We start from the raw sequence: 24,773 nt of genomic DNA on the forward strand, positions 1-24,773 counted from the left end.
TCTGAAGATGTTCAACAGAACAATTTGCAATATGCCAGTAGTAGTCTCCTCTCTCTCATCTACAAAGGAACAATTAGCTCTTTTGCCACATTATTTTACCAAGTGTGTGTGATATTTGTCTAGTAAAGCCTCAATTTCTTCTTCAGTGTCACTAATTTCCAAGGTCCAGCACTCTCTGGAGACAAAAGGCTCTTCTAATTTAGCAGAAACTTCCCTGTGGAGGCATTTTGTGTCTCAGTTGAACAAAGCTCTCAAGATACAGACTGAGCCTTGAGCATGTGTCTAACCCCTTGAAACAAACCCCCCATATGCTTTCAACTAAGCATAATGAAAAACGCTCTGCTGAACTGGATCCTGTTATAGTAACATTATTAATATAATATATATTATATATATTATATATGTGCATATAGTTGCATCCATCCCCAAAAAGGTGTATCCCCACTTACAAACTTTATTATTCATGGATATCTACATGTATAGCAATAAGACAATTGCCTGTAGTAAAGCATTGGCTATTTCATTATAAACAAGTCAGACAGTTTGAAGTAATTTTTTTTTTCTTTTAAAGTTCAGCACTGATATTGTCTAATTGAGCCAAATTCTACTGTCCTCATTTTGGCAAAAACTCTGGTTAATTTTGTTTTCTGGACTCCAAAGGTCTGATTCTGCAGAATGCCAAGCAGATAGTTTCTTTTGGTTTCACTAAAAGCTCTTTCAGTTCAGCACTTCCCAGCATCAGACCATTTTTAAAGCGTTTTCAGGCTCCTTTATGAAGGCACAATGCTATAGAAGGATGATGTATGTGCTCAAATAGACATAGGGCAGCCAGCATTTGTGATTATGCTTGATGACTCCTACTATTGATACATCTTTGTAATGCCAACCACATAATTAAATAGTTGATGTACATTCCTGTCAGTGAAATTGTACTTGGGCACGTTTGTATTACACAAAGTCCAGTTCAGTCAAATCTATCTGTTCTCTGCACGATTTATATTTGAAGTAGCTTCTGTGTTGACCAGTATCACAGCATACATTTGTTTGTTTCATCCTCAAACCTTTGATATTGCATTCAAAGTTTTCCAACTGTGTCTCTTAACTATCTTCCTCTTGCCAGCATGGTAAGGAATCTAAAAAGAGTGATCTTAAATGGCTAACTCTGCATTGGTATGCATTCTGCATAGCCCTCTGAATTTTCATAGCAGCACACAAACTCAGAAAATTGCATGGATATTTTAATAATATTAATGAACAAATGCAGACATTCTTCAATCTAAACATTTTTATCTAAATGTAATGTAATTGTATAGTAATGTATAATTAATGAGTGTGATGTGTTGCAGGTTGATTATGTGCCTGCGACCTTTTGAATTCAAAGTTTGCATTTAATTCTTTTAACCCTGATGAATTCCTAGAAACATGAGAATAAATACATCATGCTTGTTACAGAAAGAGGGAATTGTGTGTATGTGAGATCTAAAGAAGATAGGTACCTGCAAATTTCCTGTGTGCATCCACGCTACAGCTACTGTGTGTTAACTTGGGCTTGTGCATGCATCCTTATCTTTGCTCACAAAGTCTCATTTAATTCAATTTTTTGACAGTAATGACTTCTGTGAGGGTTTTCGCAGCCTTAGCAGCAGAGAACCTGTCCCAAGCAAGTGCACGGGAGATTCAATGTTTAAGGCAGCGATGCTGGGGAATGGTCAGCAGTAGGCTGGAGACCAGAAATTCTGTCTCAGAGGACAGGCTCATATCTGCCCTCTCTCCTGCTTATTTGCATATATCCACAGAATAAAATGTTCAGATCTGCATATTCATCATTTGGCCTAAATAAAAAAAGATAAAAGCTCTCCCCAAACACATTTTTTTTGCTTAATAAAACCTGTAGGACCACTGAAAACCAGGCCTTTTATTAGGGTGTATAAGTGCAATCTTATCTGTGTACCTTAAGGCGAGTGTGACTGTAAGTTGTCTTTCATATTCAGAATTACTGTACCAGAGAAATGATCTCTAGACAAGAATCAAGACAGTCTGGTAGTTTAATAACTGAATAATAGAGATCAGCCTTTAGGACCCAGCCTTGAGCCTGACATCAGTTCTCTGTGCATGAGCTTCAAAGGAAACCATATTTAGTCCTCTAGGACTGTAAAAAGATTGTTTGAACTTAGTAAAGCACATGTGTAAGTATTGGCAGGCTCGGGGCTTTTATCCTCAATGAATACAAATGTCTTACTATGTTAAAAGTCATTATTGTTTAGAAATAATAGATGCAAATATTTGCAGCAGATAGCCTTTGAATTATGCTGGTTTGAGTTGTTCATTATACTATACAACTTTTGTTTCCTTCTATGTATTCTGAAAGGATACTAATATATCTTTCAAAGAGTTTAGGCTTCTTTGTCCTTTCTTGCTTTTGAAAGGAGAAAAGTGTGTTTCCATGTCAACTAACACATTTGTTCCCATATATTAAGACCATCATGTAATTGAGATTTTTTTTCACTGCAAGAGATGACTGATTGAAGGACAAGTAGATTCCTGTTGAATAGACTTAACTGGTTAGAGTTTTAAAATGCAAATCATCTGCCCACTCTCATTTGACCATATTCTGTAATATGTAAGTAGATAGTCCTGGAAAATGTGGCTGCAGCATTAGTGAAATGGACACCTGATTTTATTCTGCAGGAAGGCAGAATTTCTGAGACAATTAAGTGATCACAGGAGGAACTGGAGTTGCTGCTGCAGAACAGATAACCTGACTGAGGTGAGAAAGCCTCATCTCAGACAGGTTCCAGCACTAGGAAGGTTTAGGCCAGACAATCCTCAGTAGGCTGCCCTCTACCTCGTAAGTGGTCACCAAGGTGACTTCATGACTGGTACTTGATTGCCTGAGAAGTCTGAGGAGATGAGATGACGGCCTATGGACAATTTCCCTCTGCTGCCCATTGCCTGCTATGCTGCTTTGACCCTCTCAGGTTTGCATTCCTCATTACTTGGCTGACTATGAATGTTTCATTTAAGCTTTTGGTATTTATAGGGCAAGCTGGGTGGAAGCACTGTCACTTTTTTCTCTTTTTTTCCTCTGTTCCTGAAGAAATTCAGGTGATTTTCCCTCAAGAAAAAAAAAAATCACTGAAATTGTTGACCAGTCAATATTATAAATCTACCATGTCACTTAGTCTATTACTTTTCTGGAACAACAAAGCTGCCTGTGAGGCTGTTCTTATAAAATCTCCTGTTAATCAGGAGTGCTCAAACCTTTGAAAAGTTTGTCACTTTTTTGCAGTTAACAGTATTTCCTCTAAACCGTTTAATTATACCTAAAAGCAGGAAAGAAGTAGGAGAGTCCTTGTAATGGTGATGATATGGCACAGACACCGTATGATGGATCTCCTGTTAAGAGTGGCAATTTCTCTTTATTTATTGTAAACTAAGGAACAAAATTACTTAAATAATTTCTACCACATACAACTTGGGAGAAGGGGGAGAGGGAGGAAAACCAGAACATATAAACTCGTGTATTTCAATTTACAATTCCGAGTGAATAAACTTAAATTATCATAACACAACTTCAATCATTATAATACCACTCTTTTTATTGTAAGAGCCAAAGTAATTAATGTGTGTATTTATGATCCTTGTCTATGATTAGTTTTCTGTCACAGGATGTGGTGAGTCTGTGCTGTTATGACTGTATTTTATTTAATAATATTTTCCTACACAGTGCTGAACACTTCCTGCTGAAGCAGCTGAATGGACAAATCCATGAAGATATCTTTCATTTTCCCTGACAGTGAATGATGTTTCCATATATAAACACAATAATAGAGTCATTACACATGCACTCACATTATCATAGCTGCTGTGTGCTCAGTGTTATTCAAAACAAGGCAGGAAGCCAAATCTTCCTAGTTCCCATTTTGATTCAAATTGTATTTGTAATAAAGGGATTTTCATTCAACCTAAATGTAGTTTCATCCTAGTCCAACAAACCTCCCCACTTTTTTTTTTTTTATTATTATTTTTCCTTTATTGTAGGTCACTCAGTCTTGATACAAGTGAAATTCTCCTCTGGTGGTGATAACAGCAGTGCTACTCAATGAACTATAACAAGGGCTCTAAATGCATCTCCTGTAGCATACCACAGTGATTTGCAAAAGTGGGAATAAATCAAAGCAGTGAAGAGATGCCATGTTGAGCCAGAAGCTAAATGTTACATCTTGTTGCATGAGACTGAGGGGAGAACAGATCCTGTTTTTCTGGCAGCACAATATCTTTGTGCTTGTTACCTCCAATCCAACTGCATTGAAACAATCATTCAGAATCTGCAGGAAATTGTCACCTCTTTCTTTCATGCAATGGCAGCTGGTATTGGTGCCTACACACATTTCTCATTTCCTTCAAGATTTTCAACACACATTAAAAAAAGGAGCTTAATTTATATTAGAAAATGTGTCAGCTTACCCCTAGGCTCAGCATGGGTGCCAAGGGAAAAAATAAAAGATAAGTGCCTCTAGGTGAACTGGCAGAGGCTCTAATTCTCTACTCACTCTACTGCTACACAGTATGCACCACATTAATCATCTCACATAGGCAGGCATTTAAAAAAATGTCAACAATTTTAAAACAAAGATGCATTGCCCTAAACTTAATAATAATACAATAATAATACAACTGTATCTTGTAGAACAATCTCAGTTCACACATACTGTATCCCCAGTATAAGATGTATAAAATAATATTGGAATCTTCTGTCACATAATTTTTATTGTTCTGTTGCTTTTGTCTATACAGTTATGTCCCCTCTAGTGGGCATTTTTGTATCTGTGGGTAAGTGTACATATATAATGTTGTCATTTTTTATTCAAGTGCTGACATACACAGGATGTTTTCTACCTCCCATTTTTATCATGTGGCTGGATAAATGTGTTATGTGATCCTGGTGAACTCTGTTATGCCTCAGACCAATTTGAATATAGTTTTTCTTTAACTTTCTGTGCTGGGATATAGGGAAATATTTTTCTCCCTTTAGTAGCTTATCAGAATGTTACATGATGGGGAGGGAGCGGATGACCAACAATCAAATGAGGAAGTGGTGGACAAAAGCAACAAGTAACTTGTGTGGGATGATGTGAACAGGAGAGATTTCACAACCAACAAAACAGGGCAGAAGGGGGCCTACTCCAAGGGGATCCACACAAACAAACACATGCCTACGGAAAAGCAGGGTGGGAGAAGCTCTAACACCTCTTCTGGAAAAATCACATGATTGGAGACCTTTTCTGAAGTGCCTGTACACTAAAACACATAACATGGAGAGGACACTGGAGGAATTTGATGCTTAGAAGTATCCCATGCAGTATGGTCCTAAAGAGAAGAGAGATCCAGGAGAACTGGTGGATTTTCAAGAATCACCTTCTTCAAGTTCAAAAATGATCCCTTTTGCTGTGGACTAAGTCAATCAAGTGTGGTAGGAGGCCTGTATGGTTGAACAAATCCCTCCTGACAGAACCAAAGCACAAAAGGAGCCATACAGGAGATGGAAGAAAGGGCATGCGGTGCAGGGAATATAGAGACAATGAGTGTGCTGGGATGGGGTCAGGGAAGCCAAAGCCCATTGGGACTTGAATCTGGTGAGAGAAGTGAAGGGCAAGAAGAAGAGCTGCTATGCATAAGTGAATAGCAAAAGGAAGATTAGGAAAATGTTGGTTTGCTTCTGAATGGGGTGCTGACTGGTGCTCAGGGCCATGGAGAAAGGTGGAGGTACTCAATGCCTTTTTCATCTCAGTCTTTACAGGTAAGGCTGACCTTCAGAGATCCCTGGCTTCTGAGGCGAGTGGGAAGATCTGAAGCAATTCATACTCACCCTTAGTGAAGGAAGATAAAGTTAGGGAGATTTTAAACAACTCCATGGAAACTGATAGGATACATCCACAAGTGCTGAGGGAACTGGCCATTCTTTATTTTTAAATAGTCATGGTGATGGGAGGAAGTTCCTGAGGACTGGAAGAATGCAAATGTCACTCCTCTCTTCGCAGAATTAGCTCTGAGCAAGAAGCTTGGAGGAGATGCTGGGGGTACATTCCCACCTCACTCACTCTGTCATGAAACTTTTTCCTGCAGTTTCAGTTGCATGTCTCAGGAGATCCATTTGCTGAGTGCAAAAATTTCTGGAGTGTCCTTAGCATATTAAACCTAAGTACGTATTAGCCTACGGCATGCACAGCCACCATTGCTGTGGAAATGACAGGTTTAAATGGTGGTTAATTTGGTAGGGCAGAAGGAATTCACTGGACAGTGTGTATATAAGTAGTATTGCTATGGCACAAAAAGTGATGTAGATATGGATGTATGTGCAGTGAGAGACTATAGGAGTGTAAAATCAGAACACCAGGAAGAAAAATGCTTTCAGTGGGCATGATTTAAACAGTAGGAATGTATCACCTGCAATCATACACAACAGTGGAATACAGTTCTAAATGTCCATTTTACTCATGCCTTTTTCTTCAAAGTTAAGTGATTCGGGCTTGTTTTCACACAGGTGTAGAGAGATTCACAGCATCATTAAGTAAGCAATGGAGAATTGGCCTTTCAGTTCTGTGAAGAAAAGGATAAGGAAGGGGTCCAAATCTTTAGTTGGCATAGATAGCATTTTTCTACTGAAGTCAATACATGTGTTTCAGTTTACAACTCTTAATATCTGGTGTAAATGCTCTAGAATGAGTAGAGGAGGAGAAAGTGAAGGGAAAAAATACAAAATTTGGTAATACTATTACATAGTTTAGAAGTACAGCCTAGAAACTTTCTTTGTTATAGTGAAACTGAACTCCTCTTGGATCAACTGACGAATATGAGTTGCATGTCTTTTGCAGGATCTTAGAGAGAGTCTTGGGTCCACAGAAGAATACGCCAATACTGTTGCTGTAATTGCAATAACAACAAAAACATGAGAATAGCAGTGTAAATGAATAAACTGTACCTTTTGGATGCCTCCAGCTTTGCATCTTTTGAAATGGCTTTTTGAGAAATACATTTGAAAAATTTTGTGTTAGTGTATACTTTGTGTTATGTACTGTATAATCTGTGTTACTGTATTGCAGTATAATTATTTTAATACTTTAGTGTTTATTATATCTTACTACATTATTTATTAGGATTGCTATATTAGAGGTCACAAACTATTTTAAGTGGTAGCTTTTTGGTTTTGATCTTCATAGCTTTTTTTTAATCAGAGAAGCAAACATACTGTTTGTGCTGAAAATTTTAAATGCTTTTTCTCCAGATAAATTAATTTTTTTTCCTAAATGCTCAGTTGGTTCTGAGTTTTCTTCGCCCCCTCCCTAACACTTTTCTGCCTACAGACAATTTTAAATGGCTGATTTAATAACAAAATTTGTAAATATGTATTTCTTATAAAATAAGAACAAGACAAATGTAAAAAACAATTATGTTCATATGCACGAGTGTTATAGGGAGCTGGTAACCTGGTTACCTGCTACAAACTGTCTAAATGTTTTGCTGCTAAGTACATTAAATGTATTGTTTTAAAACATATATGCAGACAGATTCACACACGTGCTGTGCTACTGGGGCAAACTCAATCTACATAAGCGCACTGTAAGTGACAAGTGAAGCATGAGTTTCAAAAAATTTCCTGCTGTAAAGAAAGGGCTGTAGGTAAGATTTTTGTGCCCAAACCATAGCCCCCAGAAGTAGTAAGCATATTGCTCTGCTGCTGGATTGCACTAAGTTTAACCTGGAGTGGTATATTCCTGCTAATCTGCTAAAAGACAGTATTGCAGTGAAGGGGAGCTCTATCAACCTAGATGCAGAGACCAAAAATTTAGTCAGTTTGTAAAGCTGATTGTTCCATCACACAGTAGAAACTCTTCAGTTCCTTTGCTTCTTGAATCCTCTATAACAGAGCAAGAGATAGGGTATTTTTTTTCTCATAAGGAACCCCTATTTAATGCAAGGTTTTCATTAAAAGGTTCGACACTGATCATAAACATGGGCATATGCTGATTTTTCTGTCAGTTTAGCACTGTCTTTGTAAGGAACTACCTCAAGATCCAGTATAGAAAGTTAATGCCCCTCTCCCCATCGAGCAACAGAAAACCATTTTTTATGTCATCTGTACTTAAAAGTAACTAGCAAAAAGTAATGTTTTAACTATAACTTTAAAAGCTCTGTTTATGCAGTAGAATCCCTATGAAAGGTCTTTCAAAAGTCATACTTTCTATTCTTGGCCTTTTTATGGTTTTAATCTTTCATATTTCCTGATTGTATTTATTTTGACCTCCATCAAATGGTTTCTCTATTACTGTTATTTTTGCAATTTTATGGTATTCTTGTAGCTTACTGTATTCTCTTTGATCTCCTCCCTTTCAGCTTTTTCTTGGGTCTTTTTCATCTTTTAAAAAAAGTTTTCTCCTTTTCCTTTTTGTATCTCTGTCTCCCAAGTGCAAGCCTTTATTTTGCGTTAGCAGGTAAATGTTTGGAAATCATAAAGAGTCACAAAGATTCTGGAATTTTGTACTGCTGAACACAAAATATTTCAAATTCTTGCTTCAAAGGCTTTCAGGAACAAAGAAGCTTTTCTCAGACCACCAGCAAATGCACCAAGTTCAAATGAACTCTCTTTGCCAGCAGAGATGAACTAATAACAGAATAGCAAAGTCTTGCAAGAGTAGCCAAATATGTTAGGGGAACAAACATCCCTGACATCATAAGAAAAAAAATCACAGTTTATCTCTTTAATAACCATCTTCAAGGGAAATTAATGCTACTTTGTCCTTTGTGCAGAACAGTAATTGGATTGTGTGTTTCAATTATATCTGGACAAAGGCCAGGATATTGAAATACTTCTAAATATTAGATTTTCTTGTCCAAAAATTAGATTTTATTGGCATTCTCTTTCCGAGATTTCTTCATTAAAAGCTTCATTAAGCATAAATCTTCTTTCCACACAGCAAAAAAGAAGAAATTATTTTAAAAGGGTCATTTAGAAAGGTTTGCTCTCCCCTCCTCCCACTGTTTATACTGAGAGAAGAGTTACCTAACAAGGTTAGAAGCCAGCCTGCCTTACCTAGGATGGTTTTCAGCTAGTTGCTTGAACTCATTGTCCCAGTTTGGCCTTCCATAACAGGTTTTCTCTCTCAAACCAGTAATTACATCCATCTTGTCATCACAATGTAGGGCTATGTGAGTAGCCTAAAGGCAAATTTGCAAGATAATAATTTTAGAGTCAACAACATATACTCCAAGTAAGAGAAGAAAGCAATAATGCTGCTTCACTGTGAAAGATGGAATGAGGGAAGAGAAGCTGTCTAATTATCAAATGGTAGGAGAGGAGAGGCGAGGTGAGGTGAGGCGAAGAGAGGCAAGATGAGGAGAGGACAGAGAAGAGGAGGAGTATTCAAGAGTTTGCAATATGACCAGAACTGTAAAAAGCACTTCCAAAAGTACCCAAGACCTCAGGAGGAGCTCAGTTTCTTGATATGAAATATTTGAAATGAGTTGAGATTACATATCTGTCTTTACTGACCTGGGCCTAGTGACTCAATCACTTTTAGAGGCAGGTCTTAGATTTCCAAACCTCTTCTCAACGTTTGACTATCTCACCCTACACTTCCTTCATTGCAGTTCCTGAAGTGACACTCACCATTTTAAGGCCAAGTTGGAGTTTAGGAAAGAGAGCAAAGTTTACTGTAAGAGAGTTTGACAATAAAAATTAGCAAGTACATGCACCTTAAGTAAGTCCAGAGCATTCTGCTGATGAAAAAGACAGTGGATGTATCAGCTCACAGCATTAAAATTGCTTAGGAATCTCAGGGGCACTGCAAGGAGCAATAGGCTGAAACATGAGTGCTTGTCCAAGCAGAGGCAGACATGTGCCATATCTGCTTGACCATCTGTTGCCAACATGGAATCTGCAAAGAGCTCAAAGCATTGAACAAACATGTCTGAGGAGTAAACACCTGTCAGTAACGGAGGGTGTACTAGGAGGTGTAAATTGCCCATCCTTCTTGGGTTCAGCTTCACTTGACCACTGATAACCTATGGTGAGACAGGGAGAGAACGCACAGAACGTTGTTTTGTTTTTTGCTAAGGGAGAAGTAAAGCATCATCCAAATATTACTGGTGCTGAGGCTCAAATTTAAAGGAGTGATGAACAGGAATTTACTAAAAATAAGTAAGTCCTGTTAGATAAGGGAGCTTTGTGGATGTCTGAAGATGAGGCTTTTACTGAGCACAGTGCCCAGGACTTGGTCAGAATAGGGGAAACAGTCACTAAAGAGCATTCCTCTTCCCCTACAGCCCTGTAGAGGTGGGATGCTAAGGGGCTCTAGAAGCAAGAGCAGTACCAGTGTAAGCAAGGAAGCAGCACAAGACACCAAAGCAGTGCTGACAGGAGACTGGATGATGGGGTTGAAGAGAAGAAGAAGGGACTTCAGAAAAGTGCAGAACGCATGAGTGAAGAGAGACAGGTGCCCCAGCAAGAATAGTTGTTTACCTGACTTCTGGCCTGATGTTTGCCCAAGAGGGAAGTGAGATTATGATAGCTGAGAGATAAGGGCAACTTTGTGTTTTGTTAGGTTCCTCAATAGCTTCTTTCAAAAGAGGTTTTAGGTAATACCCTGCAATATTGCTAATGCAGAGTGGTGGTTTCTATAACTGCCATATACTTCACAATGGGAGTAGATTTTTCTGAATACAGCTTTATGCACATACCTCCTTACTTGACAGAAACTCTAAGGAAAGCAGAAAGAAACAGTGGGGTTTTTTGTATCAGCAGAGGCAGAAAAGGAAAAGCTGTATGAAATTTGTATTTTTTTTCATCTCTACTAGACAGTCCTTCATTCAACAGAGACAGCAGGAAATAAAACAGTAGAGCAAAGACTTTCCTGTGAGAGTTTTTCTGGCAGGAGCCTAACTGATCACTGCATGATCTGAGTGATCCATCAAAAAAAGGAAAAAAAAAGAGAATGAGAAAATCAACACATTTGGGTTTAGGTAAAGACCAAAGAATTTCAATAATATTGACCCAGTCTAAGGATTACGTGCCTGAGGTGAGATGATCCAATGAAATTATGAGATGGCAAATTTAAAGTCAATCAGAGAAAATGTCTTTTCAAACAACATGAATTAGACCACAGAGCTGGTTGCCAAAGTGTTCTAAGCACAGCAGGTTTCAAAAGTGCACTGATCATATATGTGAACAACAGAAGTTGTAGTAAATAATAAGAGTAAACAAAACTGACATTTTTTATACAGTCCTCCATATTTCTGTTCAAAAATGCCAGAATCTAATGAAAGACTGTTCCAAAGATGTGGACAAAACATCCCTTCACAAGCTCCTGAAAGGCTCTATGCACTTTTCTGTGAGACACCTGGTAATCATCTTCATGCAAGACAAGAATCACTGGCTTGATTACTCCATTCCTGTTTTCCTAAATGTGAAGTGAAAACAGACGGCTTAGTGTCTTCATATTTACAGTTTTTTGTCTCTCTGCTTCATCCGTCATTTATTCAGCTGTTCCTGTTCCGTATTTTCCATACTGAAAAAGCAAGGTACGTTAACTCAGACTTGTAACAGTTTCATTATTACCTGACTTTCATCCCAGCCAGTAAGAAATATATGATAACTTAGAAAATCAGTTTTCCATTTTTCAGTCATTTCTGTTTCCAAATGAAACAGAAGATCAGCAAACCACTCAAATGCTGATGGGTCTCGACAAATCCAGTAAAAGTAAACCTGTAAGATAAAATTAAAGAGATTTAACAAAAAGCAAACTTTCAATAAAACTTCCTAATGACTGGCTCGACTCATTAACCATATAGTGTGTGACTCTTCTCCACTGTAAATTTAGACATAATTACACATCATTTTGATGATGTGGTTTCTGTCTTCTAAAAATTTAATTTTCCTCTTAAACTATAAATGAATATATTAATGTGTTAGTGAAGATGAACATCTATGTCATATTTATGCATGTCATGTTTAAACTGGAGCATATAGTTCCTAGAGAAATGTGACACTATAATTTTAAAGTTGCCAAATGTATAAAATGAACCAATATCCTATGATCATTTTTCTATTGGTTGAAAACCTCCTCTCTATGAAAAATTGACACTTTTTTTCATCTAGATTTCTCTAGTTTCACTTTTCAGCTTGTTTTGTTGTCTATTTTATTGGAGAACCTGTTATTAAAGTTTTGTTCCCCATGTATACATTAGAGGCTGGGATCAAGTCATCCTATAATCCTCTCTATGGCAAACCAAACATTTCTGGGATCTGTCACGGAGAAGTATCCTTTAATCATTCCTATGGCTTATTTCTGTCTATTCCTACTCTACTGCAGTCAATCATAAATATAGCAATGAGTTTGATTTGGTTTGGTTGGTTGGTTGGTTTATTAATATCTTGGCATAAGGTAATGCTTGCATAGGGAATAAGATCTCTCAAAACAAGATGGTTAGTCACTGTCAATGTGGTTATGATAATTTCCATTTCAAGAGTCCTTCCTGTGGCATCTTCAGCTGGAAGCACAGAATATGCTGAGTTGGACCCACATTGATCATCGAGTTCAACTCTTAGCCCTGCACAGGGCCATCCTCGAGAGTCACACCATGTGCCTGACAGTATCATTCAAATGCTTCTTGAACTCTGTCAGACTTGGTGCTGTGACCACTTCCCTGAGGAGCCTGTTCCAGTACCCAACCTCTGAAGAACCTTTTTTTAATATCCAACCTAAACCTCCCCCGACGCAACTCCAAGCCATTCCCTTGGGTCTTGTCACTGGTCACCACAGAGAAGAGATCAGTGCCTGCACCTCCTCTTCCCCTCAGGGAAGTTGTAGACTGCAATGAGGTTTCCTCTCAGTGTCCTCTTCTCCAGGCTGAACAGACCAAATGACCTCAGCCACTCCTCATGCGGCTTCCCCTCAAGGCCCTTCACCAGTGAGACTCCACTTTTTCTGCTCAGTTTTTATAGCTAGCTGACACAGGGACCACTCCAGCATGTACAAGATCTAATGTGATCTATTGTTTTAACTGCTTACGAAGCATCTTCTAACTAATTTACTATGTATAAAAGGCTGTCCTGTGTGACCACTTCTGCAGGAATGGTTTCTGATGACCATTTGCAAATGTCTTATCTGTGTGCAAGTTAATACATTTGCAACAGGAACTGTGGAGCATCAGGACTCGTGAGATTCCTCCCTCAGGATCTATCAATGCACTGAGTCTCAGGCCCTCCTGTGCCCATCAGGAATTATTTTAGGGGGTCTTCAGCACAGTCATAATTTCCTACTTGGACATCTCCTCTAGCAATGCTGTGCTGTGGAGAAGACTGGGACCAGTCCACTCCTCTGGTTTCAGCTCAGTCCCTCGTCTTAAGCCAGTCCAGCTGTGGAGATGACTCAACTGAGAGTTCCTGCACTGCCCAGAGGATGAATGTCTGAAGTTCTCAGGTTGTCTGCCCGGGCGCTACCCTGATGGCAGTATGAACCACAATTACAAGACAAATCTGATTGCAATTCTTATGGCTTGAATTCTGTAGCTCTTACCACACATTCCACCATTACTTTTGACCAGAGGATGCCAGACCTAGAATGGGCCTCTGCAGGCAATGTAATTTTGAGTGTAATTATTTTTATAGTGTGTCTAAAGAAATAATTCACAAACGTGGAAAAATTCTAAAATAAAACAATTTCAGATGAAAAAGGAACAGCATGAAGGGCAATGTATAAGCTTATAACAACCGGATGATTGGAATTTATTTTATTGTGACTGATTTTTATTTTGTTACAAAATCCCATAGTTTCCTCCAGCCTATCTCTCTTTGTGCTCACCAGCCCCTCTGTCTTTTATTGTACCACGATATCAAAGGTGATTGGAAGGTATGTCCCCAAGGCAGTCATTGTGGTGGCTCTGATATTTTGGAAATTGTAGCCCTTTTCCACAGGATAAATGAGATAAAATGAATATTGGACACTTCTGAAGTGAAAAAACAGAGAAAGAAACCAGAAAGCTGTAAAGAGATTTCCCAAAGAATAAATATACTAGGTTGTCAGACTTCTGGTAAGGTAGTGGGAGAAAAATGTGGTAATACCATGCTTCGGTGGAGATTTGGTGAAAAAGACTAACAGTAATTTGAGATGTTTCCAATATCTGAGTGTACTGTAAGGGACCATCTGTGGTTTCTGTAAGAAATATAAATGACGTATGATCACAGACACAGAGATAAAGCATTCAGGGTTAAGCAGGGTATTTTTACAGCCCAGGAATAGGACTGTCTGTAGAACTTTAGTACCAACCATCTTGGCTGTTTGATTTTTTCCCTTCTGTTTCAATATTTTGCCTTAAATATGACCTCATTGCTTTGCGTAGGGAGGTTGCTGCTGATTTACACTGGCATAGATTATGAGGAAAAAGCAAACCCACTGACTCTATTGCCTTTCTTTTTTTTTTGTGGCCAAAACCAGCATGATTTTAAATTACCAAAACTAGGTAAGATTTATTACCTTAACCTTTATGTAGTTTTTTGCATCTGAATTCTGAAGTCACCACTTGCTCTACATCCTCAGCACCTTGAAAATCAGCCCACTGAGTGCTGTCAGACTGTGTCCCACCACGGCTGTTGATTTCTAGAGAGAAATTTCTTCCCCCAGACTCTACTTGATCATCTTATTTCTCAAGTCTGTTTGGCAGTTCATTTTATGGAAATGTATACTTAGTACATGCGTGTGGAGAGAAGGCATGTATTTCTAAATAAATAAGGAATTTTGCATTGGGTAGCAACTGGGAGCATGTGGGCAGGACTGGGAGCCAAGAACATCCAGGGGAGGAGGCAGAAAAGCCAGCCAGTGAATTGAGACAATATGGTTTTCAAATTGGGGAACTGGTTTCCAGACTATGGAGCTTGAAGGAGTGCTTTTAATTGGTTGCAGACCTAGCTGTCACAGTAACAGCCAGTCCAACTGGATTGGGTCAAGCTACTTCTGACACAGTCCTCTCGAGAAAGCATACAGCTTTCTGAAGCTACAGAAATTCTGTAAGCTCATCCCTGGTACAGTTTTGCTGAAGCAGGACCCATTGTATTGCCTGATTTTCACGTTAGAGGTGGAGACCATTTGATAATGAAGAAAAAGTGTCATTATAAGGAGTATTTTTGGCCACGATTATAATCTTAGAAAGAAAAGAGGTAGTGAAGAAGGATGGCTTATGGGTAAAAGGAATTTGTTTCCCTTAGATCAAAGAGGACTTCTAGTACAATATGTTAAAAGAAATGGCGGTTACAAAAAAAGTCTTCCTTTCTTTACACTGACTCCCATAGCATAGCACAACATATTACATATATTATTAAAATACAATAAATGCACAATAAAATTAATCCTTATTAAAACAGTAGAATAAAGTCAGCACCAGTGCATTTCTATAATTAAACAATTATTCTGAATCCTGCTATTTTTCTTGTAAGCCTCATACTATTAACTGACTGCAATTATTTAGGACCCTTAAAACTCTGGTTTAGATTTATGTTTCATTAGTCTCCACCCACCCTACCCATATTGACTGCATTCATCAACTTGATGGCTTGCCCAAGTAAAGTGTCTTATATTTTGCAAGTGCCCTTTTTTTCAAATTGAGTTAGATGCAGTATTCCTATTAATCAGATCTGTAATGCAGGGGTTTGAGTAGTCACTTATTTCTGTAATGCTCTGCTCCCTTCCAACTCATGCATATTTATCTTTTGGTTTCCCACATCCTGAATTTTGTACAACAGGCAAGAGCAAGAGCTCTGATACATCTTTCCTGTAAGGTGAAAGAACATACTTTGTAAATCAGCTACTCTCACGTGGAAAGTCATTAATAATTATCTGTTGATGACCATCCATCTATTTCTCCCTGCTCCCTGATGGCAGAGTTGGAGCTGCAGCTGTGGGCAAAGCCAGCTTTTCACCAAAGGGGTGTAAAAGGTGATGAAGCAGAGGATGCAGGGAGGTACCCTCATCCCTGACTCTTGCTGCTCCCTCTTAGGCATGACTTAGTCCTTGCAAAACCATCTTACACCTGCAGCTGGGCATTTCCCAGCAAACATCCAGCCCTCCCTGCTTTTCAGTATACCACATTATCTTGGGCTGTAGCATACAAAAAAAAAAAAATCCTAGATCTTCTTCAGTGTAATTAATTGCTCCAGTGGACCACTCCAGGTAAGGCACAGCAGTGCCTGCAGCCTGGAGCATGTGGGAGATGGGGGTTTGGCAGCCTGCATGAGGCATTGACTTAGAGCTAGGGCGGCAGCAAGCAGCCTTTCATATAAATACAGGGCAAGGTTCAAATTCATATCCCTGAATTTGAAGCAAGAAGCCTAAAATATTCTCAAACACAGCTCAGAAAGATGGTTACATTTGACAGCAAAAAGAGGCCAGGTTTTTAGGTCTTCAAGACAGAATTTTTGTAGAGAAGGCTGTGAATTGGGACAGAGCTTGAAGCAGAAGTTTGCCTCAGGCCCAGCAGTCGGTCTCAAAGCAAATGGAAGAGGCTGATTTTGTTTTCTGCACAGTATGTAGCCGAACCTATTGTCTAACGTGCTGTGGTTTACTACAGTCTACACAGATTAAAAAAGCAATTAGACTAATTCATGGAAGAAAAATCTGTGAAGGGATATTAAACACAGAGGTACAGATCTTCTCTGAAAGCGTTACTGAACTACAAGTCATTCAAAGGTGAGAAAGTGGCCCTAAAAACTAATCACCATATGATTTCTCTGGTCTGTATACTTTTCCCAAGGTGTTCATGAAGAGACACTGTTGGAGACAAGATACTGGGCTAGATGGATCTTTGGTGATACTCTGCAAGACCTTCGTTACATCTTTTGTGGGGAAAAGAAGGTGGATGTTTGCTAATATTAGCATCTGATGAATCAGTACAGTTTTATAAATTTAAGCAGCAATTGATCTGAAAAATGAGACCACTAATGTGAAAAAAAATCATATTATGCATAACTAAAGTCGGTAGAAACTTTCCAGCCATGACTAGTATTAGTGCTCTTCCTCATTGCAAAAAAATGATAGGGAAATGAGGGCTCTAAGGCTATTTAATTGTGAAGAATCAATTAGATAAATGTGTACTCCTTTTGATTTGCTGGGTTTTTTAAATTATACAGCTGCAGACATTATGGAAGCTGTGAGTATTTATATCTCCACTGTATGTGGGCAACACTAAGAAATATTAGTTCAATAAGCATAATGATAGCTGTACTCAAATCAAAACGAAGTTGTCAAAAAAAAAAAGAAAAACCTCTTATTTATTTCCTTAATAGACATTTCTATGGTACTCATCATGGCAGAAAGAGAGTGCTGAATACTTTGAGGAAGATTAAATTATTTGTAATTATACCGCAAGTGGAAGCTTTTAACCAGTGGAAAAAAAATGTGGAGCTACCCTGAGATTAATCGCTCTCACTGAGATGACTACTAAATTTTTTTAGGTAATGGTGTGAACTTCCCCAGGACCTTTCATCCACACTTTCAAAATATTTTACAAGCACTGATGAAATTTAGCCTCATAACACCTGTGAAAAATAAGTGTCATTATTCCAACTGCACCAATAGAGAAGCCAAGATATAAAGAAAAGATATGTAGAAATCATGATAATCTTGTATTTCAGAGGAATTCAGAAAAACTGAACTCTATAGCAGAAAACCATGGCAGAATGCACCATGCATTTATCTTTGCAGGCGCACTTACCCAAGATTCTGCCTAAGCTATGAATGAACACCCTCAGGTATACTATCAATGCATAGTTAAATTCTGTTCTTTTCCCCTTAAGAGATCAACAGCAATGAAAATAATAACACTTTCAGTTGTATATATGTAGAAAATATGTAATGTTCATATGTAAAGTGTATATACATATACATAGCTCTGCTTCCAGTGGAAAAGATCATTCTGGTACAATTGTGGTGTTTGCAAATACACTTCTTTTCACATATAGTACATATTTCCATTTTTATTTCCCTCCGTTCTCAGTGCTTTTTCTGCCTCAAAGATTCCCCCTGGCAATTTGAACCTGTCCTCAACTCCTCAGTTACTAAAATCCCAGATGCTTTTTCAGTGGCAGCTTGTCATTAAGATGCCAGTTTTAACACTCTTCCATTTAAAAAGATCAGCCCCTTGGTCCTGCAATCAGCTCCATATGTATTGACCCTCTCAGAGATCTGTCCACTCCAATGCAATTTCGACAATTGTCCTTAAATGTGAAATGTTGAACGGTTCCTGATTTAGCTTTTACATTGGAAAATGAGCTAAAAGAAGCTGTAAGGCCCACAAGCTACCACTTGCCATGATGGATATGGAAGAGAATGTTTAATGCTGAGTTTTTTCCTCTGTTACCTTGTTGTCCCTCACCTCACTTCACTCATTATCTCTTCTTCACCTATTTTCCCCCAGTGCTGCCTCACATACCATTAGCAGAAGATGTATAACAGGTTAGCAAATAAAGAGTATGTTAATTGGTGCCATCCATGTCTTATAAACCAAATTATGTTTTTTCAACCAAATAATTAAAGTGGTTTGAGATGGTAATGTGCATCTTGATATATGCATCTCCTCCAGACCTTACATGCCTTTTTTTATTCCTTCTGTGCTGGCTAATATTCTGACTTTGCAATATAAGAAAAGCAGCTAATGGTTGCTGAATGCAGCATTCTAGACCAGGACACTCAGCTGAAGGACCCTTGTGAAACTTGCAGCTGGACAAGGAGCAAGTGCTGCCCTTCACTTCTCACGGAGATCACCTTGCAAGGTTTATTTTTTGTAAGAAAGAGGGTAAATTTCTCTTCTAGCTCTCTATCTGTCTATCTATGAAAGACATTCCACATTTATTTCCAATTTCTATTGAAAATCTGATTCTTCAGTTTTGCCGAAAACACTGCAGCTGGGACTACCTCTTTCTCAGGGAATGACAGTGAATTCAGGAGACTCTACCCCAGAACAGTTTCTGAAGCAGCTGGAAAGTGAGTGACTGCTTCTGAGAGTGAGTTAAAGCACTCAGGTGAGCTTCTAGCTCTGAATTGCCTCTCTGCCCTGACTAAATAGGTGCACTTGTGGAAATTTTAATGAAGAAAAAGTTTCCCACCTACCTTCTGCAGTGCCAGTACTGTGTTAGGGTTGCAGCATTTATACCAAATGGATTTTAAAATAGAGGCAAATGGTGTGACTCCAATTCCTGCTGCAATGCACACACTGACTTGGTAGTGGAAGACATCTGTGGTTGCAGATCCATATGGTCCGTCCACAGCCAGTCTACAGCAACAAGACATTTAGTCAAGGGTCAACAACACATGAAATGGCAGAAAGGTTAACATTTGTTGGGCTGCGTATTTTCAAAACTGAATTTCTGTTAAAATAAAAGAGAAAAGGCATGTTTTAGATGGCATAGAAGTTGCTCTTACAAATACATTTAATTTTCATTGGGTGCCATTTAATAGCAAAGCAACTGTCTTTTCTGAAATGAGAGAACAAGAGCACCCATGTGGATTTGGGGCTTGGCCATCTATTTAAGCATGCAATTGCAATTTTCTGGCTTTCTGGAATGTGATTAGTCATATAATTGCATGTCCAAATTTAGCTGTGGAATTTGCATATTTAATTACGAATTACTGAAAAGCATCCTGTTTTAGAGCTTTATTTGCTATATTATATATATCAAAGTAAAGAGGAACAGATTATATTAATAATTTTGAAAAGTTCTGTATTTGAGTTAAAGTAATAACAGAGAAGGCAAGAAAGAGGTCATCGTATGCAGGGAAACTATTATTTTCTGAGCTCTTATGTATTTCAGGAATACATTTTTGGCAATAATACTGTACTTAGTATCTGATGTAAAGGCAAAATGTGTAAGGGGAAATGCTTGTTTATGCTACTACCTCCTATAATCAATGTTGCTGATGCCAAGGAATTAATTTTGGTCAAAATTAGAGATGAAAAAGATTATTGAGTAATCAGATTCATTCCTTTAGCTACATGAAATGTAAATATGCACAGTACTTTGTAGTGCTCTTTCCAGACTGTTTTTATACAACATACATGCTCTGGAACATGATTTCACTAACATCAGTTAGTGAAAAAAGAAAGTTCTTTTAGAAAAAGTTCTCTTAGAAAAAAGAAGTTCTTTCTTTCTATCTTTCTTCCTTTCTTTTCTTTTTCACTCTTTCTCATTTAATGTTGTTTTGTGCTCTTTATTGCAGGAATCATCCTTAAAATTCATCTTAAATACTAGAGTCCTGAGCTTTTTGAACACTCAAAACTTCCTGTAAAATATGGTTCATTTGTGGTATATATGTAAAATGCCTAAGAAATGCTTTTAGGTAAGTTTCTATGTAGTGAGCTTCAGAGCAATTCTCATTGTTGTCAGTAGATTGAGAAAAAAATTGATCTGGAAGGAATTTCAAGAGATTGTCTAGTTTACCTCTGTGCTATAAGACAGGTTCAATTATTTCCAAATCATTCCTTAGAGAGATTTGTCTAGTAAGTCTGCTCCTAAATCCTCAGGTGACCGAGATCCCATCATTGGTTTGAATGCCTTGCTCAGCCATAGCTAGAGAGCTTAGCCAAATACAAAGCCTTAGAGAAGTAAGGAGGAGAAAGAGAAGAAGGAGAAACTGAGCTTTGCAACTCATTCATTTGATCTAGAGAGAATGGAGTAAGGTAGGAAGATAGTAAACAAAGTGACAAAAAAAAAATATTACATTTTCCAAGGAGGAGTAGAATATAGGGCTATAGACTCTAGGTATGGTTTGGATTGTCCATATTCTCTTAGTCCATGTCTACAATTTCATTAGAAAAAAAATTATACTTTTTGGGAACACAGGAGAAATATTTAGTTTTGAAAAAATATCCTTAATGCATTCTATGATTATTTTTAGAATTTAAGCATTTGCTGATCAGCATGATTGTGTAGTACTCCTGACTGTAACAGAAATCAGATTTTGGGACAATGTACTAAATAAGCAATTAAGTGAGCCAAAAGCCTGAAGAGGCATAATATGGAACTTGATTATTTTCATGGGAATAGTCAATTCTATGGTCTTATCTCCAAAATTAGTCAGAAATCACAACTAAATGTCTTTGCTACCTATATAAATGCATGTATTATATTTATTTTATATTTATTTTAATCTTTTTTATTAATTAAAATTGCATATTTTAATTTTAGAACCTTATCTAATCATTCAGTTGCTAGTTCTTCTGTCCTCTGCTCAATTTCTGCTGTATGTTATTTTTTAGTATAGTCACCAATTTGGTATTTATCTTTAGATATTGAAACTTGTCAAAAAGACCTGTTTTTTGCTTTATTGCTAGCTTACCTATTGAATTATTTCTTTTAGTATATTGCAAGAAAGCAACTGAATGATGTCATTAGTCACCCTAACAAGAATAAAAAGAAGAGTCTTTGTATATGACAGTGCTGTTAATTTCAACCCTGCATTGTGGCAAGCAACATTTGATAAGATTTTTCTCTTTTCTCATTTTTTACACTTGTTGTCAATCGCTTTGAACTATTTTTGCTCTAGTTCTGCTGAAATAGCATATTTCTCATTCCAGTTGCCTTTAACAAAGGCATGGCTTTCATTCCTAATTCTTATTAACAGATATGCAAGGACTGAAACAAACTTTCTTCTCTGTGCCCGCTCTCTAGTATACCCCTGTAGCTCAGTTGTGCCTGTAAGCTTTGCAGGGGGAGATAAGTCCCTCTGGTCTCAGGCCCTATACGCTCCATCAGAATTTAAATGATCCTGTGCTAGTCTCTTCTTTGCTTAAAATCTCCCCTATTCCTGCAAGTAGTGCAGGAGTAGATCTACATGGTTTGAATCCATTACACATAGAGCCAGAAGCTTAGCTGGTTAAGTCAGGATGACTCCATTAACTTCAGAGGATCCCTACTAACTTGCAACAACAAAGCATGAACCTTTGCTTGTATTAAGATGACACAGATAGCAGAATGTGAACACAAATAACCTTTATAAAGTAAAGTAGGGTTGAGGGAGGCTATTGAAAAGAAGTAAGGTTCAGGCAGAAGTGTCAGGGACTACCTAAGTAAATGAAAGGAAAAAAGGACTGGAATTTTGGATGGCAGGTGATGGGTGCCATCAGAGCATAAGCATACAGGCACAAAGCTAGTAGACAGCTTCCAGCATCATTTTTATTCACCTATTAAACACCTATTTGTCAAAATAGGTATCTTTAGGTGTAGATATAGATGTTAGAAGTCTAGATGGTAGCAACAGAGATAGAGGTATTAATAGGAACTTTAAATCTTGGATTAGTCATCACACGTTGGTAGCTGCTGACCCCAATTCATAGCTGTTTATTTGTGGGGTTTTATTGGCATAATGTTGTATTTATGGACCCGAAGTACAATCTAATACTGTATCATAAAGAACATACACAAAATTAATTAAAGTTAAAATGTTAACATTTATTTTAAAATGTAGAGGTAACATTTTAAAATTTATTTTTTATTATTCAAACCTTGGTAACATCCACAATTCCTTGAAAGCCTTTTCCTCTGCTCCGAAGGCCTTGAAAAGGGCTGCAGTCCAATCCCCGACAAGGCGTATGTGAACACTGAAGTAGTCCTCCTCAGGAGCTGAGGTGAGGGTGAAAGGGTGCCACTCCAGCAGTGAGACAGATGGGCACTGTAGAAAGATATATTGACCAGGTCCCATTTTAAAGCCATGTTTCTTCATGTGAAGCTCAAGGACTCCAGAGGAATGTGTCACCACCTAAACAATAATAAAAGGACATGTTTTATTTTCTTTCAGAGGAATAAATGTTTGTTTTCCTTAGGTTACAGGTGACTTTGCAATCATGTTGATGCAAACTGGGATGCACAGTGATTTTTAACCTGCAAGTTGCTGCCCAATAGCTTGAGAGCATGTACAGTATATCGTGGGGCAGCTTGCCTTCTGAGTGTAAGAGGGAGAGGAAAGGTTGTAGCAATTAAAAAATTTGTCAACTTTCTTAGTATAACCTGTGCAAAAGTATTTCTTAATTGATTAGAATAATCTCCCAGTTTTACTCTCATGTAACACCTCCAACATTATGGAATTATGAAGAAAAAGGCAAGGTGAGCTCAATTCTAATATACTTTTATAAAGTGGTAATCTCAGTTAAGCAGCAGTTTTATGTATCACACATAGTATATTGAGATTCTCAGATCACAGCCACTCTGTGAAATCAGCAGCAAGACTTATCCAACCTGCTGTTCCCCTCACACAAGATACACCTGTTTCTGATCCCGAGCTTGATAGGTGTGGACTCGCTGCTTCAATAGCATCATTCTACATCCATTCTGCTGTGACTTACATAGGCCCTTGGCACATAGAGATATTTACAGCTGGGAGAAATTGTTACAGTAGTATTAGTGAAGCTTCTACTATATATGTTAACTGATAATATAATCCTTCATCTCCTTGGGAGCCTCCATATTTTAAAGTAAAAACAGTGTACTACTGAAGTCGAGGTCGTCTCTGGCATTAACTGCACTGGAACATGGTTTTAGTTCATTGAAAAGAGAGGCCCTCTGCACAAATATTTGTGTTATGGTGGTGTAAAGTCTCGTACTTCATTAATCAAATTTGGTTCCATATGGAATACTCTTATGGACTTGCTTTTGGAATAAATGCAAAGCCTAAAATCAATACTTGGCTGAAACCATGGTAATGATGGAAGAGTTGCTGAAGCTAGGAGTGAAAAATGATGTCCTAATATAGAAAAGTTACCTATAAATGATAAAGAAGTCATTGACATAATGTTTTTTTCCTTAATGCAGACATGCAAACTATGTTACATACCTTAGTAATGACCACCTCCTGCTGAAATCTCCAAAGCCTAACAGTTCTTTCACAGATATACAACACCATAGGGCTTAAAATCCACTTCCAAGCCTGTAGAAAATTGTGTATTAAAAAAACAACATTTATTTGAATGTCTACAAAAATACTTTTCTGGTTTAAATCAGCAGGTAACCTAAAATGAAATTACTTGATTTTCTTCTGTGATTTTTTGGTTTGTCTTTCTCAGTAGAGTATTTTTGCTGCTGCTATAGCAGTTCTGGCTTTCTTGTGGAACAGACATATGGGACTCCCTCACAAACACACCCCAAAAATGATGCTAACATCCATCTGTACTCTGGCCAAGAAGAGTCCTTTAAAATCTTTTCCAACTAAAAGGAAAAATGATTAATCTATTTAGGTGTTACATATAGATGTCATTGGACTTGAAGCCGTATAGATGCATACATTTATACAATATTACCCATAGCCTTACTATTTTTCTTCTCTTCAAAGTCTAAAGTATTTTGGAGAGGTCAGATAGAAATAACTCTTACTATCAGCTGTGAGTTTTCTGATGGTGCATGAGAAAATATTAAGTCCCAAATATTCAGTTAGAGGCATGGGATACATTTCCATTTAATCCATTAGTCAACTCTGTATCAATAAGTGATTTGATTTTTTTTTTTTTTGATTTAGGATACTAAACTGGTCATACTTTAAGTATTGCAGATGATTGCTGTACTTATACTTGCTAATTGTATGTAGTGATCACTGTAACAATCAGAGATTCTTGGCTATTCAAGTATACTAGCTGATGATTTCCCTGAGTTGCACTGATAGCTAAGATAATTAGATGTAATTGAATCTTCATGATTTAAAAATAATCTTTTTCTTTTTTCTGAGAAGAGATACTGTTTTATA

The 24,773-nt window shown here is 37.7% G+C and overlaps 1 protein-coding gene across 1 annotated transcript in view; it reads right to left on the bottom strand.

The window, feature by feature from the left end:
• Positions 1 to 3,303: 3,303 nt before the first annotated feature.
• NOX3 (NADPH oxidase 3) overlaps positions 3,304 to 24,773 on the bottom strand; it is a 40,481-nt gene continuing 19,011 nt past the window's right edge. The window contains exons 8-13 of the mRNA XM_064649201.1: positions 23,871 to 23,963; positions 22,546 to 22,799; positions 19,155 to 19,317; positions 11,615 to 11,761; positions 9,092 to 9,216; positions 3,304 to 6,924 (exon numbers count right to left, since the gene is read on the bottom strand). Coding sequence (XP_064505271.1) covers positions 6,798 to 6,924; positions 9,092 to 9,216; positions 11,615 to 11,761; positions 19,155 to 19,317; positions 22,546 to 22,799; positions 23,871 to 23,963 — 909 coding nt within the window. The 3' untranslated portion in view covers positions 3,304 to 6,797. The remainder of the gene's footprint in view (positions 6,925 to 9,091; positions 9,217 to 11,614; positions 11,762 to 19,154; positions 19,318 to 22,545; positions 22,800 to 23,870; positions 23,964 to 24,773) is intronic.

The sequence above is a fragment of the Pseudopipra pipra genome, chromosome 3 (assembly GCF_036250125.1).
Source record: "Pseudopipra pipra isolate bDixPip1 chromosome 3, bDixPip1.hap1, whole genome shotgun sequence".
NCBI classification, from domain to species: Eukaryota; Metazoa; Chordata; class Aves; order Passeriformes; family Pipridae; genus Pseudopipra; species Pseudopipra pipra.